Source organism: Pistacia vera, unplaced genomic scaffold, assembly GCF_008641045.1.
Source record: "Pistacia vera cultivar Batoury unplaced genomic scaffold, PisVer_v2 Contig1278, whole genome shotgun sequence".
Taxonomy (NCBI): domain Eukaryota; kingdom Viridiplantae; phylum Streptophyta; class Magnoliopsida; order Sapindales; family Anacardiaceae; genus Pistacia; species Pistacia vera.
The window spans coordinates 1-15,548 of record NW_022195334.1 but is presented as its reverse complement, the minus strand read 5'-3'; the positions used below and the strand labels follow the sequence as shown (position 1 = coordinate 15,548).

At 36.7% G+C, this 15,548-nt stretch overlaps 1 protein-coding gene and 2 pseudogenes across 1 annotated transcript; 1 reads left to right on the top strand and 2 right to left on the bottom strand.

Annotated features, from left to right (window-relative positions):
* Nucleotides 1-2,788: 2,788 nt before the first annotated feature.
* Nucleotides 2,789-7,413, top strand: LOC116121732 (annotated as a pseudogene).
* A 798-nt stretch (nt 7,414-8,211) lies between these two features.
* LOC116121735 lies at nt 8,212-10,205 on the bottom strand (annotated as a pseudogene).
* A 2,903-nt stretch (nt 10,206-13,108) lies between these two features.
* On the bottom strand, nt 13,109-15,544 carry LOC116121730 (probable phospholipid hydroperoxide glutathione peroxidase; the record flags this gene model as incomplete). Its single annotated transcript, XM_031407670.1, has 6 exons — nt 13,109-13,333; nt 13,437-13,604; nt 14,121-14,239; nt 14,425-14,486; nt 14,642-14,718; nt 15,317-15,544. Coding segments are annotated over 6 exons (687 nt in total), but the record flags the coding sequence as incomplete, so codon positions are not given.
* Nucleotides 15,545-15,548: the final 4 nt, after the last annotated feature.

Here is a 15,548-nt window from a genome sequence, read left to right as displayed (position 1 = left end):
AATAAGTGAGCTCCAGCACCACTACAATAGCAGAAAAGCATCCAAATTTTTATTAATACAAAGACAAAACCCAAAATATGAATAAATAGTATGAAACAACATGTTAGTCAAAACAAGAGCATGGCAGAAAGTGACATGGGTGGAAAGTGGAAATTGGGAAGTTCTTACCTTGAAATTGTTGCTGCGCCTTCATTTCTTGAGAATGGATGAGTAGAAAAGCTTATTTATAAACTGTGAAGTAACGTGGGTGCTTGCTGAAGCAGGAAGAAGGAGAAGGATGATGCAGCTTTGCTGGATCTGGAAGAAAAATGAAGAAAATCGGGAATTTGTGAACTGAGAAGGGCCTCGGGTGCTTGCTAGAGCTGGAAGAAGAAGAAGGATGACACAGCTTTGCTGGATCTGGAAGAAAAGTGAAGAAAATCAGGAATTTGTGAACTGAGAAGGGAGAGGCGGAGAGCTGCGAAAAAATTGGTGGGTTGCGATTTTAGATTGAGTGAATGCGAATTAGGGAATAGGGATAGGTTTTTATTTATTATTTAATATAATATAATATATATATAATTTGAAAACCAGTTTTCGGTTAACCGTTTTTAGTTTTTTTCGAACCGGTAACCGAACCGAAAATTAGGTTTTCTTCATTTTTCGAAACGTAACCGAACCGTTTTTTCGGTTAACTGATTTTTCAGTTCAGTTACCAATTCGGTTCGGTTTTTGCATTTTTTTGAACACCCCTAATGTAAACATAGTACATGCACATCACATGTCATGACATAACTTCTAAAATCATCTAACATGAGCATAAATCATCGCATAATGTAAATAACGTCATAACTCATGTAATACTACTAAACGCATATGAACCATTTAATGTCTAGCCGATCGAACTTTTCTTAGCATCTTAAGCACTTCATATCATCTAGCCTCGAATTCATCTAGAGCTCATATCATCGGGAGGCGTGCTTACGCGTTATTTAGTATCTAAAGCATATATTCATCTTTCCTTAACCTGTATACGAGGATATGCTTCTGCGTTTTCCATCATGTCTATATGCATCTCTAACATCTTATGGCATGTAAATACATATTTTAGTGAGCTTAATACTTTTAATTCATCTATGGATTATCAATCCATTTACATTACCTCTTGTTAACATACATCGTCTTAAAACATGTATTACATTGCATCTTCATGTCATTTCATAATATTTATCATGCATTGACATCATGACCATGTATATCTTTCAGAGATCATCTAACTAATGGGTAAACATTAGTACATGGCATAATTACAATAATACATTAATAATCAATTCATAATCATAAGAATTGATCATGTTAAATCTTAAACTTTAATAACCAGTTTATACTTCAGCCTTTTCCCGTCCTTTCTCAAACAATTGGCTCTTGGCAAAAACATAATAGTTATAGGTCTGTGTCTAGCTTTCTAATGCTTCAAGAATCATCTCATTTTGATTTTTATAACTCAAGTTATGGTCGAAATACTGAAGCAGGGTTAACAAAACCTCTAAGCTCACTAAATCCGAATTTTCATATTAATATGCCACATCATTCCTAATTGACATTAACCACTAGGTCAACTTATGGATCCATAAACCTCTCCTTAATAGTCTTTAACATCTTAAAGGGTGTAAAATCTCATTCCCATAATCATCCATTATTGCTATAACATTGTAGCTAATGCAAACAACACCTCAACACTTCTAATAGCAACCATTCAACACCATGTGCCTCCAATACAACAAGTTTTGCCACAATCAGCATCCACACTTCATTTTCTTCAATCAAACATAACAACTCATAAAACATAAATAGCAATACTTCATGTATAATGAATTCAAAGCAATAAGTAGAATAAATGAGTTCAACTACACTTGCCATCAACTAATTCTATGTCTTAAAGCCTTAATTTGGGTTTTTATAAAATCCACAAACCCTAGCATAAACCCTAAAATCATGGGAGGTTCTTCCTTATCTTTTTAAAGACTTCCTCAACAAATCCTTTGCCTTTGACTTCTTTTACACCTTAATCCTATATATATAACATTATACCTCAACATCTACCTCAAATCTTCAAATCACATCAAAACTAAAGTTTTTAATCCTTACCTTAAACCCTTCAAATTGAAGATCCAAGGCTCCTATCTTGTTCTCCTTGAAAAATTATGCAAAACTCCTTGAAAACCTAGAGAAAGAAAGCTTGTTTCATGGAAGATTTGAGAGAAAATGGAAGAAATGTTGAAGAAAGGCTCTCTCCTTTGGCTTGAACGAATTTCATCTCATTTATAGGAAAATATTTTATTTATTTTCCAAAATTATACAATTGGCCCAATTATTTTAATTGTATAACTCATAAGTCCTTAATTCTTCATATAAGGGCATTTTGGTCATTTCACACTAGACATAATTATTACTTAATTAATACCATTAAATGCAATGAAGCCTACTCATCCTTGACTTTTTCAATGCTTATCCATAGGCAAAATGACCATGTCGCCCCTAATGCCTTTCTATGGATAATTAATTCATACCGTTCCAAATGAATCGACTATTTTGCCGTTAGTTATGTTATGTTTTATGCTTTTTAACATAAAATTAACATATAAAGGACTATTTTGAGTTAGGAACATACCTTTGACATCTTGGGTATTACAATGTTCTAGCTTTAGTTCTCTCATTTGGTAGTGTACCATTCCTTAGGTAGGTAGTGATCGCATCCATCCAACTGTATCTCCGACTCGTTGCTAAAACTGGTCATTGTAGACCGAAGATGCTTGGTCTTAGGAGGAACTTAACTGGGATAGAATCAGCTTTCTCTTGGCTCATTGTAGAGGATAAGCAGGCTAATGCATTCGCTTGCGAGTTCTTCTCCCTTAGGATCTGGAGAATTGTGAAGAATCTGAACTGCTTGAGCTCGATTTCCACTAGCTGGAGTAGGACGCCATCCTATCTTTCGTCGCCTGGTATTCCTTGGTAATTTGGTGGATTATGAGTTTTGAATCACTGTAAATCTTAAAGGACTCTGCCCCTATTTCCTTGGCAAGTCGGATCCCTACAAGCAACGCCTCATACTTAGCCTCGTACTCACAGGCGGTGAACCCGAATCTTACTGTGGCTCTGATCAAGTTTCCCTTTAGAATTTCGGGTAAGAGCCCCACTCTTGCCCCTTTCTCGTTTGAGGAGCCGTCTACATACAAACTCTAGTGCCATAGGTTATCGAGCTTTGGTTTTTGTTGCTCGACTTCTCCCGAGGTATCTGCCCCTAACGAGCCTGGTTCATCCTCTGGCTGATAAGAGAAATCTAATATAAAATCTGCCAAGGCTTGACCTTTGATTGTTGTTCTTGAAATATATTTGATATCGTGCTGACTCATTTCCATTGTCCACTAGATCAATCTACCCAATGTCTCGAGCTTTTGCATTATCTACCCAATCACTCCAAAAGCAATTTTAAAAGATTCAGCTTCATTCAATATCTTCTGAGGATGTCAAACATCTCCCCCAGATGCTCAATGTGGTTTTTGGCAACCTTTGACTTGACAAGCATGTTGTCAATGTATACCTCCATGGTCTTGCCAATTTGATCGGCGAACATTTTGTTTACCTAGCGCTGGTATGTCGCCCTAGCATTCTTGAGGCCAAATGACATAATCCTGTAATAATAAATCCCACGGTCAGTAATAAAAAAAATATGTTTTTCATCGGGCAGGTACATTAGGATTTGATTATATCCCAAGTACGCGTCCATGAAGCTGAGTAATACGTTTTCAGTTGTCACATCTACTAGCTAGTTGATTCATGGTAGCGGAAAGCTGTCTTTTGGATAGACTTTATTCAAATCTGTAAAGTCGACGCAAGTCCGCCACTTGCCATTCGACTTCTTGACTAGGACAGGGTTGGCAAGCCAATCTGGGTACTTCACTTCCCTGATGAAGTTGATGTTCAGGAGCTTGTCAACTTCATCCTTGAGTGCTCTGGAGCGCTCTGCATCTATCGACCTTCTTTTTTGTCTTATCGACCGAGCTTTTTGGTCAACGTTCAGCCTGTGACACATTACCTCGGGGCTGATCCCCACCATATCCGCATGTACCCATGTGAAAATGTCGAGGTTTTTCTTCAAAAACCCCACCAGATTGTTGGCCATGTCTTTGATCAAGCTGCTGCTGACCTTTAGTACGCGAGTCGAATATTCCTCGATGACACATATCTCTCGTAGTCCGTTGGCCTTGTTACGGGCTCCTTTCTATGGATGCAAAGATCAATGGTATCCTCAAGAGGCCTGGAGTCTGGCTCAAATTTTGCAATAACTGTTGTTCTCGGAAGCGGCCATTTCTATGCAGCATTTATAGCCCGGTTGTAACATTCCCGAGATTCATTTCTACAGCTTTTGATCGTCGCGACTCACCCGAGAGTCGGAAACCACATTGCTTGCAGCTCACTAATGTGATTGCGTTCAAGTCATCCAAGATCGGCCTTCTAAGGATGACATTGTACATGGTTGGACAATCTACCACTAAAAATTTGGCCATCACCATCCTGATATTGGGCTCCGTCCCTAGAGTCACGAGGAGGTCAATTGTCCCCTTGGGAACCAGGCTGTCCCCGATAAATCCGTAGAGCGGTGAAGGGCACACCCTCAGGTCTCTCTCTGTGAACCTCATTCCTCGGAAAACTTCCAAGAAAATAATATTCGCTGCACTCCCATTATCGACCATTACCTTTTGTACTTGGGCATTACTGATTCTGGCCGCGATTACGATCGCGTCATGATTGTGGCAAAGGGATTTTTCACATTCCTCAATTATGAACCCTACTACCCCGCTCTTTTGTCTGGGCCGCTTGGGTGGCTTTTGTTCATAGCTCATTATCTGGGAGACCGAGTCTGATCTTGCCTCTTGAGCATACTGCTTGCGAGCACACCTTGAGCTCCCTACTATGTCAGGCCCCCGTAGATCATGTCCACCCAGACTTTGTTGTTGGCGTTTGGCAGAGCTTGCTGGACCTAGTTCTAGGCCTGGTTTTGGTCTTGGTTCAAGACTTGCTTATTTTGCTTGCCACGATTTTCGCGAGCTGGTGCGGTCTTAACGAATTCCTTTAGGTGGCCCCTTCTTATCAGGTCTTCGATAGCATCCTTCAAAGCCCGACATTCATTCTATTCAATAACATCAGTTCAAAAAGAAAAATATAAACACTTCTCTAATCGTTGAACGAGAGCTTCAAGAATCCCGATCTCCAACTCGTAGCCGTCCTCCTCTTTCTCTCTCTAAAAGACCCTTAAAACTTATCAAAAATCCTTCTTTTATAGTCCTAGGGTTCTGATCTTAATTAGGAAAAGAGTAGATGTCTTAGCCCATCCAGATTCGGATTAGGATAATGCATTAACAATATAAGTCTGTGATCCATCGCCGCGGCGGTGAGAACCATCACCGCGGCCATCGTTCTTCCTGTCCAAGGCATCCGTGATCTTCAGAATTTGGTCAAGTCATCACATGAACTTTGTAGCTCTCTGAATAAGCTTTCCAACGCCACAAGAATTGTCGAATTCTGATTTCCACAGCTCAAGTTATGATCCAAACAGAGAAGCATGCTCATCTTGAAGAATTTCCAGATTTTACGTTGTATTTTCGACGCGTCACAACTTTGTCGTTTCAACTCCGATTCTTGCACCGTTTGTTCCTGCTCGTCATGAATTCCATCGACATCATTCTTTTCCTTTCAAAAATATTTTTGAGCTTGAAAACACTCAAAATGCACCCGTGATCCCATAAATGGTATTTATGAAAGAATAAATTCAAATTCCACACTTTAAGCACATTTTTCCATAAATAAACCACTTAAATCACTAACAAAATATAAACATTCAAGCTCTTATCACCTCACGGGAGACTTCATAGATGTGAGCTATATCTTGCGTGAGGGGGGTATATTCTACATATCCCGGGAAGGGCTGCCTATCCCTGCGGGTTGCGGTTATCTGTTTTCTGCCTTTTTTGAGACCTGTTGTGATCCCTATCATTGCGGTCTTGACCCCCGTGCTTGTCTGATGGGCGATCTTGTCGCTTGTCTGGGGCTCATCGTGTCGAGCTTCTAGCCAATGCTCACTGGTGTTTTGCAGCCATTTAGTAAAACTTGGTCAGGCTCACATGATCTTCACTCTGGAGCTCTTTCCACAACTCCGTGTTCGGCTTGATGCCTGAAATCAGCAAAGTTCGGATGGACTCCTCGGGTGCATCCGCAACCTTTGCTTGTTCATTTTAGACCTCGTTAAATACGAGGTCAGTGTTTTGTCCCTCTCCTAACGAATGTTGCTTAAGTAACTGAGGGGCATTGCGAACTGTCTCCTCGCTTGAAATTGCTGTAGGTACATCGAGGAGAATTGTTGCTAGGAATTGATGGAGTTCGCCTTGAGTCTCTTGTACCACCTCTTGGAATCCCCTACTAACGTAATTGTAAAGCAGCGACACTTCGCCAAGTCACAGACCTGGAGTAGCTCATCAGGTCATTGAAATTGTCGAGGTGGTCCCAAAGGTCCCCTCTCCCGTTGAATATACTCTCTAGAATGACCAACTCAAATTACACAGAACCGAATCAATTACATATGTATAATCTGTTTTTGAAAGAATGCACAGGCCTAGAGATTCTGGCATTTCCATGCAATCAACTTGGGCAGAAGGAACCAGGCAGTAATGATCAGATATGGAGTTTGTCTGCACTCGCTTTAAATCAGAATTTCCTATCTTTGATAAGGTAGGGACATGCTGAATCTTCATGCCTCTTTGTGCACCTTGACTGTTTGGCGTTATGGTGGTTATCATCATAGGAAAGATAACATATAACTGCTAATTGACCTTTTTTTTTTTTTTTTGTTTTTTTTTTGTGATTTAGTTATCTACCTACAGCTTCGAGATTTTTCTTTTTGGCTTTAACTGCCATTCCAGTGTTGAACATGTTAAACTATTTTTATTTCATTATATCCTTCTTGTGCTTATCATAACCATCTATATACCTTGCCGGTTTTGTATTAGATTGATGTAAATGGTGAGTATGCTTCTCCACTGTACACGTTCTTAAAGAAGGGTAAATGGGGTATTTTTGGGGATGATATTCAGTGGAACTTTGCCAAGTTCCTGGTGGATAAAAATGGTCAAGTTGTTGATCGTTACTACCCGACAACTTCTCCTCTTAGTCTTGAGGTAATTCTTTCTCTTGCAAGTTATCTGGTTCTTGAAAGCTTTTGTTGGCTCTCTGTTGTTTGGGAGCAAGTAATTGGGTAATTGCCACCTATAATGTCATTTAATTCTCTTATCTTCTATAAACATTGCAGCATGACATTAAGAAGCTGTTGGGCATTTCATAAATACTGAGATGAAGACCATCAGGATTGCAACAAAATTTAATAATGGTTTCTTGCCTTTTGTACATGTTTGTGTGTGTTCAAGATTGGTGAGAAGTAATGTCGCTTAATTCAAACTCACGTTTGTATTTATTTTAAAATCAAGTTAAATACTCTTCTACTATTTTAGTTTGGATTGTGCACTGTGACCAATGTTTTCTTATGTTATGAAGAGTTGAGACCTGCGTGGTGGGCGATTGAGTTATCATATTTCCTTTCTATATCTACTAGTGAATACTTTCGTTGACAAGAAAAGCGTTTTTGGTGACTCTCTTCCAACTGTATAAATTTTAGCCTAACAGTGGAGTGGGAGTGCTGTCAATTTGGAAACTGCAAACTTGATATTGCCTCCAACATTCTTCATTGACAGGCATTCAAGTTTCCAGTTTTAGTGAAATATTTTTTGTCTCAAATCATCATCCTCAAGTTCCGTTTCATAGTTCAGTTGGAAATTCTGTGCCAATGCTGCCTGCCGCCATGGCAAGATATGTTAACTGACATGCAGCTTATATGTTTCCTTGTCACTTTATCAGATAGCATGTATTTCCTCGAACTTTATATAAGGATTTTCATCGGACGACATGCCATCTATGCTGCTCTACTGAGTCCAGAACAGATGACCCGAGGAAGTTTATTTGCAGGAAATCATTTTCAATTTCCAACTGGGATTATTCCCCAGACACTAACATGGATAGATGGTACAGAAAAAAGCATTAGCCTCATAGATCTTTCCAACATTCAGATCAAGCATTCAAATTGATTATAAAAGCAAATGTGTCTAGATATAGAATGATTATGATCACATTATTGTATTACAAAAATAAAACTTTAATCTTATATATTACAGTACCCTGTAATGTTACTAAGATTCCAAAAGCAAAGCAAAAACAAAACAAAACCAACTCACTCACTCTCAAGTAGCACTCTCCAACTTATACATATACCACAAGTATATCTATAGGAAAAGGAAACAAAGCTCATGTTCCATGAAAGCCCTTATATATTCATCATAACACTCTTATATATTTCGTACAGCAAGCAGCACCACTGATCCTCTATGCAACTCCCAGGAGTTCCTTTATATCATTCTGCAAAGGAAAACAAACATACACAAAGTTACCGAATAAGTAAGAACTAACCAAAGATAAAATCGATCATAAACTGGAAATGTGGTGGTGACTGCCGAAGTGGGTGTTACCTCAAAGCTAGAAGGGTTAGTAGTTGGGTCATAATGATTAACAACATTCCCATCTTTGTCAACCAAGAACTTTGAAAAATTCCATTTGATATTGTCTTCACCTTTGCTCGACTTCAGGAACTTGTATATAGGAGCAGCACTCTCACCATTCACATCCACCTGTGTATCAAAATAGACAAAGCTCAAACTAGTTAGGAAAAACTACCATGGAGTCATAGTACACTTTTGACTACCTCGGGGCTGAAAGATGAAACACGTGAATTTTCATCTATAATTTTGTTAAATTACTGAACAAGTACCTTGTCAAATATGGGATACTCAGCCTTAAAGCGAGTGCAAGCAAATTCCACGATCTCTTCATTGCTTCCGGGTTCCTGAGCTCCAAACTGGTTACAGGGAAATGCAAGAATTTCCAGGCCTGCACAAAGACAGTGATAAGGGAAAAACTGAAGAGAAGGATTGAATTATTAAAGCAAAGTGACCTAGTTATTTATTGAAGTATTTTCCCCCTGCACTTTGCAGAGGAAAGTATGGAAATGTCTGAGATATGCAAGTTTTATTCATGTGATCTTGTCTATAACCTTCAAGATACCATAAAGTTAGAAAGGGTACAAAAGCACACCTTGATCTTTGTATTTCTGATACAACTGACTCAGCTCAGTATAGTTGGAATTGGTCAAGCCACTGCATTAAAAAGTTGAAGTTATAAATTTAACATACAAGGAAAAGGCATGTTGAAAGGGAATGCACTAAAAGCATTTAGACATTAACTCCAAATAATGCTTTTCAGTAGCATTTTTGATATATAAAACAACCAAATATTCATAAAATTGAGAGTGAGACATTATAAGTTTGATGTAAATTCAATGTAAACAGGAGTTAAAAGCATACCACTGTGATGCAACATTGACAATCAAGAGGACCTTTCCTTTATAAATGCTAAGATCAACAACATTTCCCCTTGCATCCTGCAAAAATATAAAACAACAGAATTTATTATGAATTTCGCTACCAAATAAGAAAATAATCTTACTTGCAGAACTATCATTATCTAACATAGCTTATGCTAGGATCATCAACTATTATATCTCTCAATGGACTCAGCCCACCAGAAATAACGGCGAACCTCATTATAAAAAGTACTGCACTATATAAGCTTCATTTGAGGCCTTAAGTATGCCAATTATTTTCCAGGGATTTACTAGTGAAACAAAGAAACTTCTCGGAGTTGGTTAAAGGACAATCCCATTCCCATATATTTTGGATTTAGTTTGCTTGTAAAACTATGGAATTAAACAGTTAGTAATCTATCATTTATTTGTTCCAAGAAGAAGAAAAAGAAAACGAAAAAGACCAACAAACTGACCTTAACAGTGAAGTCATGAACTGATTTCTTGGATTCGCTGGCCATTCTATGATTAGATTTCAAAGTGTTGATGGAGAAATCAAAAGGGTTTTCTTAGAATTTGAAGAGAAATAGTTTGTTAAAAGAAGAGAAGTAGATACAGTTGCTGCGTTAAGATTTCTTTCCAGGAGAATGCGAGTTGAAGAAGAGAGCAATGAGGATTTTATAGCTTTCATCGTGTATGAAATTTTGAGTGTTGGCTAGTGTGGACATAAATTCTGACGATTGGTCTTGCAGGTTGTTGGTTGGCATGGCTACACATGGATGATATTTGGATCAGAGATTACGTCATGGTCTTTCAAACAGTTAAAAATTCTGGAAGTCTTGTGTAGTGAAGGCGACAGTAAAGATTTTGAGGATTTTAGGCTCCAACTAGACGGCCGGCCTTTTATTTGATATCTAGAACAGTTGAGTTCACATTTGTGTTTACATTCGGCATTCAGTCAAAGTTTTGAGGCTTCTTTCCTTACCTTTTGTCAGTGCTCAGCAGTTTTATTAGTTTCTAGAAAATTCTAGTTCACGATGTATCTGTCTTTGCTGTTCAGTTTAATCCTAATATTCGATGTCTCAAATTTTTATAAAAGCTTGCATGGAGTTTCAAAAGACAAAAGTTGATTTCTCCTCTAATAATAATAATTAGTGTCATTTTTGGATACATAATAGTTGTTATATCACTTGGTATTCAATAGGATTTAAATATAAAATAATGTTATAGACACCAATAATTTATATCGAATTTTTATACCAATATATATGGCATCCAGTTAGACGCGATCACATCAGAGATAATATACGTTTTTCGTGAATGAACAGCTGTCCAACAATTATAGATGCTCGTCCATATTTGATTAACGCCCATCCACATAATATAGACGTGACCACGTCAGTGACAATACACGTCTTCTGTGAATGAACGACCGTCCACTTCGAATAGACACCTATCCATAAATTTTTAAAAGTATAATAATGGATGTCTGTCCATATGATATGGATAAACGTCTATTTAAAATGGACGATCGTTAGTAAATAAAAATTTTTATTTGCCTCGTACAGATACCAAGGTGCGTCCATTTTCAATAATAATAATAATAATAATAATAATAATAATAATTGGTTTATCAAATACACTTTATATTTTTGTAGCTAGAAGTAGCATTTATAGTTGTTGCTTATGGATGTAGGTGGAATTAATATTTAAACACTTTAACTAATTAATAATTATGGTCAAAGATAGTGATAAATATGGGTTGTGATGTGAACATATAGCGAAGTCTTCTTTTAATCACGAATAAATAGTCCAGTTTTAAACTTAGGTTAGGAATAATTAATTAAGTTGGAAGTTGAAGAAATCAACAATTATAGTTCAGTTCTAATACGGAGGACAGTCGTCCATTAAAAAAGGACATTCGTCTATATAATATGGATAAACGTCCATTCTTGCATTTTTATAATTTTATAATTTAAATTATGGATGGACGTCCATTCTAGGTGGACGCCCATCCATAGAAAATTGACTCTCATCCATATCTATTGTTATTTTAGTATGACAATTCGTCCAGATTCGTAGACAGTCGTCAATTTGTAATGAATTATCGTCCATCATATAAGTTGATGAGTGTCCATTGTTTTGTTTTTAAATTTTCTGGACGGGCATCCATATAAGATAGACATTCATCCATATTATACAGATGGGTGTCCATTTACTATGGATAGGAATCCGTTGATATTTTTGTGGACGTTTGTCTATTCGTGATGAACGATCGTCAATCAAATATGGACAGGCGTCCATAATTGTTGGACGGTCATTCATTCACGAAGACGTGTTTTGTCTCTAACGTGGCCTTGTCTCTAACGTGGCCACGTCTCACTGGATGTCATGTCCTTTAGTACAAAAATTCGATGTTCGTAGCATTATTCTTTAAACATAAAACAAGAATTTTTTTTTTTTAACCGGGGTTTTCAAGTCCACTTACGGACAACTTAATTAATTCCTAGAGTCCAAATGTGATAAGTGGTCAGATTTAGTTGAAAATATTTTATACAAACTCAATGAGTCATATAAGTTACAAATATAATAGATGACTACTTTCATGAAACTCGAATACAAGACATTTGAGTGACCCTACCCAGATTTCTAAAGTCTTGCTAACCGGGCTTTGATAACAAGGTTACTTAGTACAAACATTTTTTGGTGAAAATGAGGTAGAACACTTTTCAAGATAATTTTTTGTCTCAATAATTAAACATTAATTTAAAATCATCAAACATAAAAAAAAATAAAAAATAAAAAACTTCGGATCAGATATTAAATATATGAAAATACAATTCAAATTTTTGAATTATATATTAATTTTAACAATTATTTTCCTATCACAAAATACATATGAATCTTGTGCCGTTACATGTGTTGATAATTCTAGATGTCAATTTTAGTACTGATAGCTCTAAATTAGCAATCCTGAGGCAGTGCCATCATGGGAAGATGAAGATGGCTTCTGTTTTCTATATAAAATCTATAACAACGAACTAGCTGTATCAATATGATCTCGAACAACCGATTACCTTAACGTAAAGCAGTTGTATATCTATACGTATTCTGGCGAGTATCAGACCTGAATAATTTAGCCCCAAGATATCTGAGTCTCTAAATTATACTCGAAGAAGTCATAAGATACAGGAGTTTGTATAGATGATCGTTGTAAAAGTATGCTCTTCCATTTAATAATGCTGTAAATCTTTTGTACATCTCAAAACTCGTATATATTCCAACATGGATACCGTTTGAACCTAAAGGTATAGTTTCTCTCTTTGTAGTTCGTAATTATCTGATCTTTATAAAATTAACAACTGTTCTGAACCACCAGGTTTTCTTGGAATACTGCTTTGGGGACTGTATTAAAATAGACTTCTGGGACCATTTGGGACCTTTTTGTGCTTTAAGTACTCAAGTACTGGATTAAAAAAGATAACATATGAGCTTTAGTGCGAAAATTTATATCAATGCCCGATGGATCTGAAAGAGAAATAGCATTGCCATTGGCCTCGTTGGTCATTCAAAGTTCAAACATTCAGATCAAGCATCTCGCATTTCAAATTAGTAAAACTATAGGACTTCATTAAAACAAACGTATTTATGATTACATTATTACTTGATCAAACTTTAATACATCATAGATGTCCATAGAAAAAAGAAAACAAAGTTCATGAATACATTTCCATGAAAGTGCTTATTCATCATATCCTACTCATTTATTCGCAGTAAGTTGATACACTTTGAAGCAGCACCTTATGCAACTGCCAGCAGCTTCTTTACATCCTTCTGCAAAGAGTAACAAGAATTATGTGGGTTAATAAGATCTAACCGAGGCTAGAGTTCATCATTAAATTTGAAAATATGGCAGCGACGGCAAAAGCAGGTATACCTCAATGCTGAGAGGGGAAGTAGTCGGGGCATAACGTTCAACAACTTTCCCTTCTTTATCAACCAAGAACTTGGAGAAGTTCCACTTAATACTGTCTCCAAAGAGTCCACCTTTGCTCGATTTCAGGAACTTGTAGATAGGTGCAGCATTGTCACCATTCACATCAACCTGTTTCATAAGAGAGAAACGAATTCTATAAACGTAAGTCTCTACTTCTGATCCAAAAAAACAAAAAACATTAAAATGTCCCTTTCTTTTCCTCTGGTAACCAGCCTAAATTATACAATCTGGGAGGCAAAAGATTTGAATTCTAGATTCATCTCATCTTCTCACCCTCTTTCTGAAGCAAACCATACAAGCAAATAATGGTTTAATTTATCAGGGAATGATCAAAATGATTTTGCAACTAATTCAAAAATGAAGGTACTTGAATTTTTATCAATTGTGGAAGACCTAGAGACAGCATAAACAATTCTGAAACGGAAAGAAAGAGAGTAAGTCCAACAATTATCTCCATTAGAGCTGCATGATTCATCCACTATAAAATCAGATGTTGTTTTAAACCTCAAACTAGCCACCTAAAGCTATGGAGCCATGTAGTATACCTTGACAACCTAAGAGCTAGAAAATAAAAAATAAAAGAGCATTTTCAACTATAATTTTCTTAGATTACAGAACAAGTACCTTATCAAATATGGGATACTCAGCCTTAAAGCGAGTGCAAGCAAATTCTAAGATCTGTTCATTGTTCCCTGGCTCCTGCGCTCCAAACTGATTACAGGGAAATGCTAGAATCTCCAAGCCTGCAAGAAGATAGAATATTCAAGTCTAAACAAACTGACACCTCTTGGCTATATTAGAGTATAATCATTGACTTTACCCAAAAAAAAAAAAAAAAAAAATTTCAAGAAATTTAAGGCATACAATTCCTATTCATGTCTATAAGCGTCAACATATCATGAAGTCAGAAAAAGGAAGGAAAGCACACCTTGATCTTTGTATTTCTGATACAACTGGCTCAGTTCTGTGTAGTTGGAATTGGTCAAGCCACTGCATACAAAATCGAATCAATAAATTACATATTTTTGAAAGAGGCATGGAAAGGAGCCACCATTGAGCTTCAAAAGTAAATAGTCAGGTTGAAGTTCTGCTTCAAATTACAAATATTTGATGCAAAATGAAAATCAATAAAGATGTTCTCATACCATTGGGATGCAACATTGACAATCAAGAGGACCTTTCCCTTGTAAGTGCTAAGATCCACATCATTTCCCCTAGCATCCTGCAAGAAAATATAAAATCACAAAATATATATCAAACACCCAATTAAACCGGAAAAGAAATTAAAAAAGAAATCTCCCTATCAGCAAAACATCCTTAATTTCGCATTGACGAGGCTCAGATTATTATCTTAATGTAAAGCATTGATAGAAAGGTAATAACAGACCTCATTATAAATACTGTACCAAGCTTTGGGTTGAGGCACTTGCTGGTCAATTAATTTTCAAGTGCTTTGCCAGTTAAACAAGAGAACAGAAGTCTCTCTTATTACTGGGCCCTTCTATATATATATATATTTTATGTTTAATTAAAAATGTCAAGAATCTAACACTGATTCATTCAATCATTGACATGAAAATAAAAAAATTTAATTTCAGGATTTGGTCAAAAGCAAATCCCCCAAATCTCCGAGTATCGTCTGACTATAGCACCATTTATTTAAGGATTATGGTTTTAATTACGTCAAAAGCAAAACAATCACCATACGAAAATTCAGAAACCCATAAACAAAAAACATAAATGAATAGCAATACCAAGAAAGAGTCTTTTATGGTAACCAAACCCATAAAAATTAACGAAAAGACACCCGAGAAACTGACCTTGACAGTGAAGTCATGAACTGATGTTTTGGATTGGCTTGCCATTGTATGATCCGATCTCAAAGTGAACAACACAGGTTTAGAAACCGCTCTTTGGTTCGACGGAAAAACGAAAGAAAGAGGCTTACTTTGCCGACAAATCAAAAGGGCTTTCTCAGAAACTGAAGTTAAATGTTTTGCTAAAAGAAGAGAAGTAGATATCGATTGGATGTTAAGATTTCGTTTGACGAGA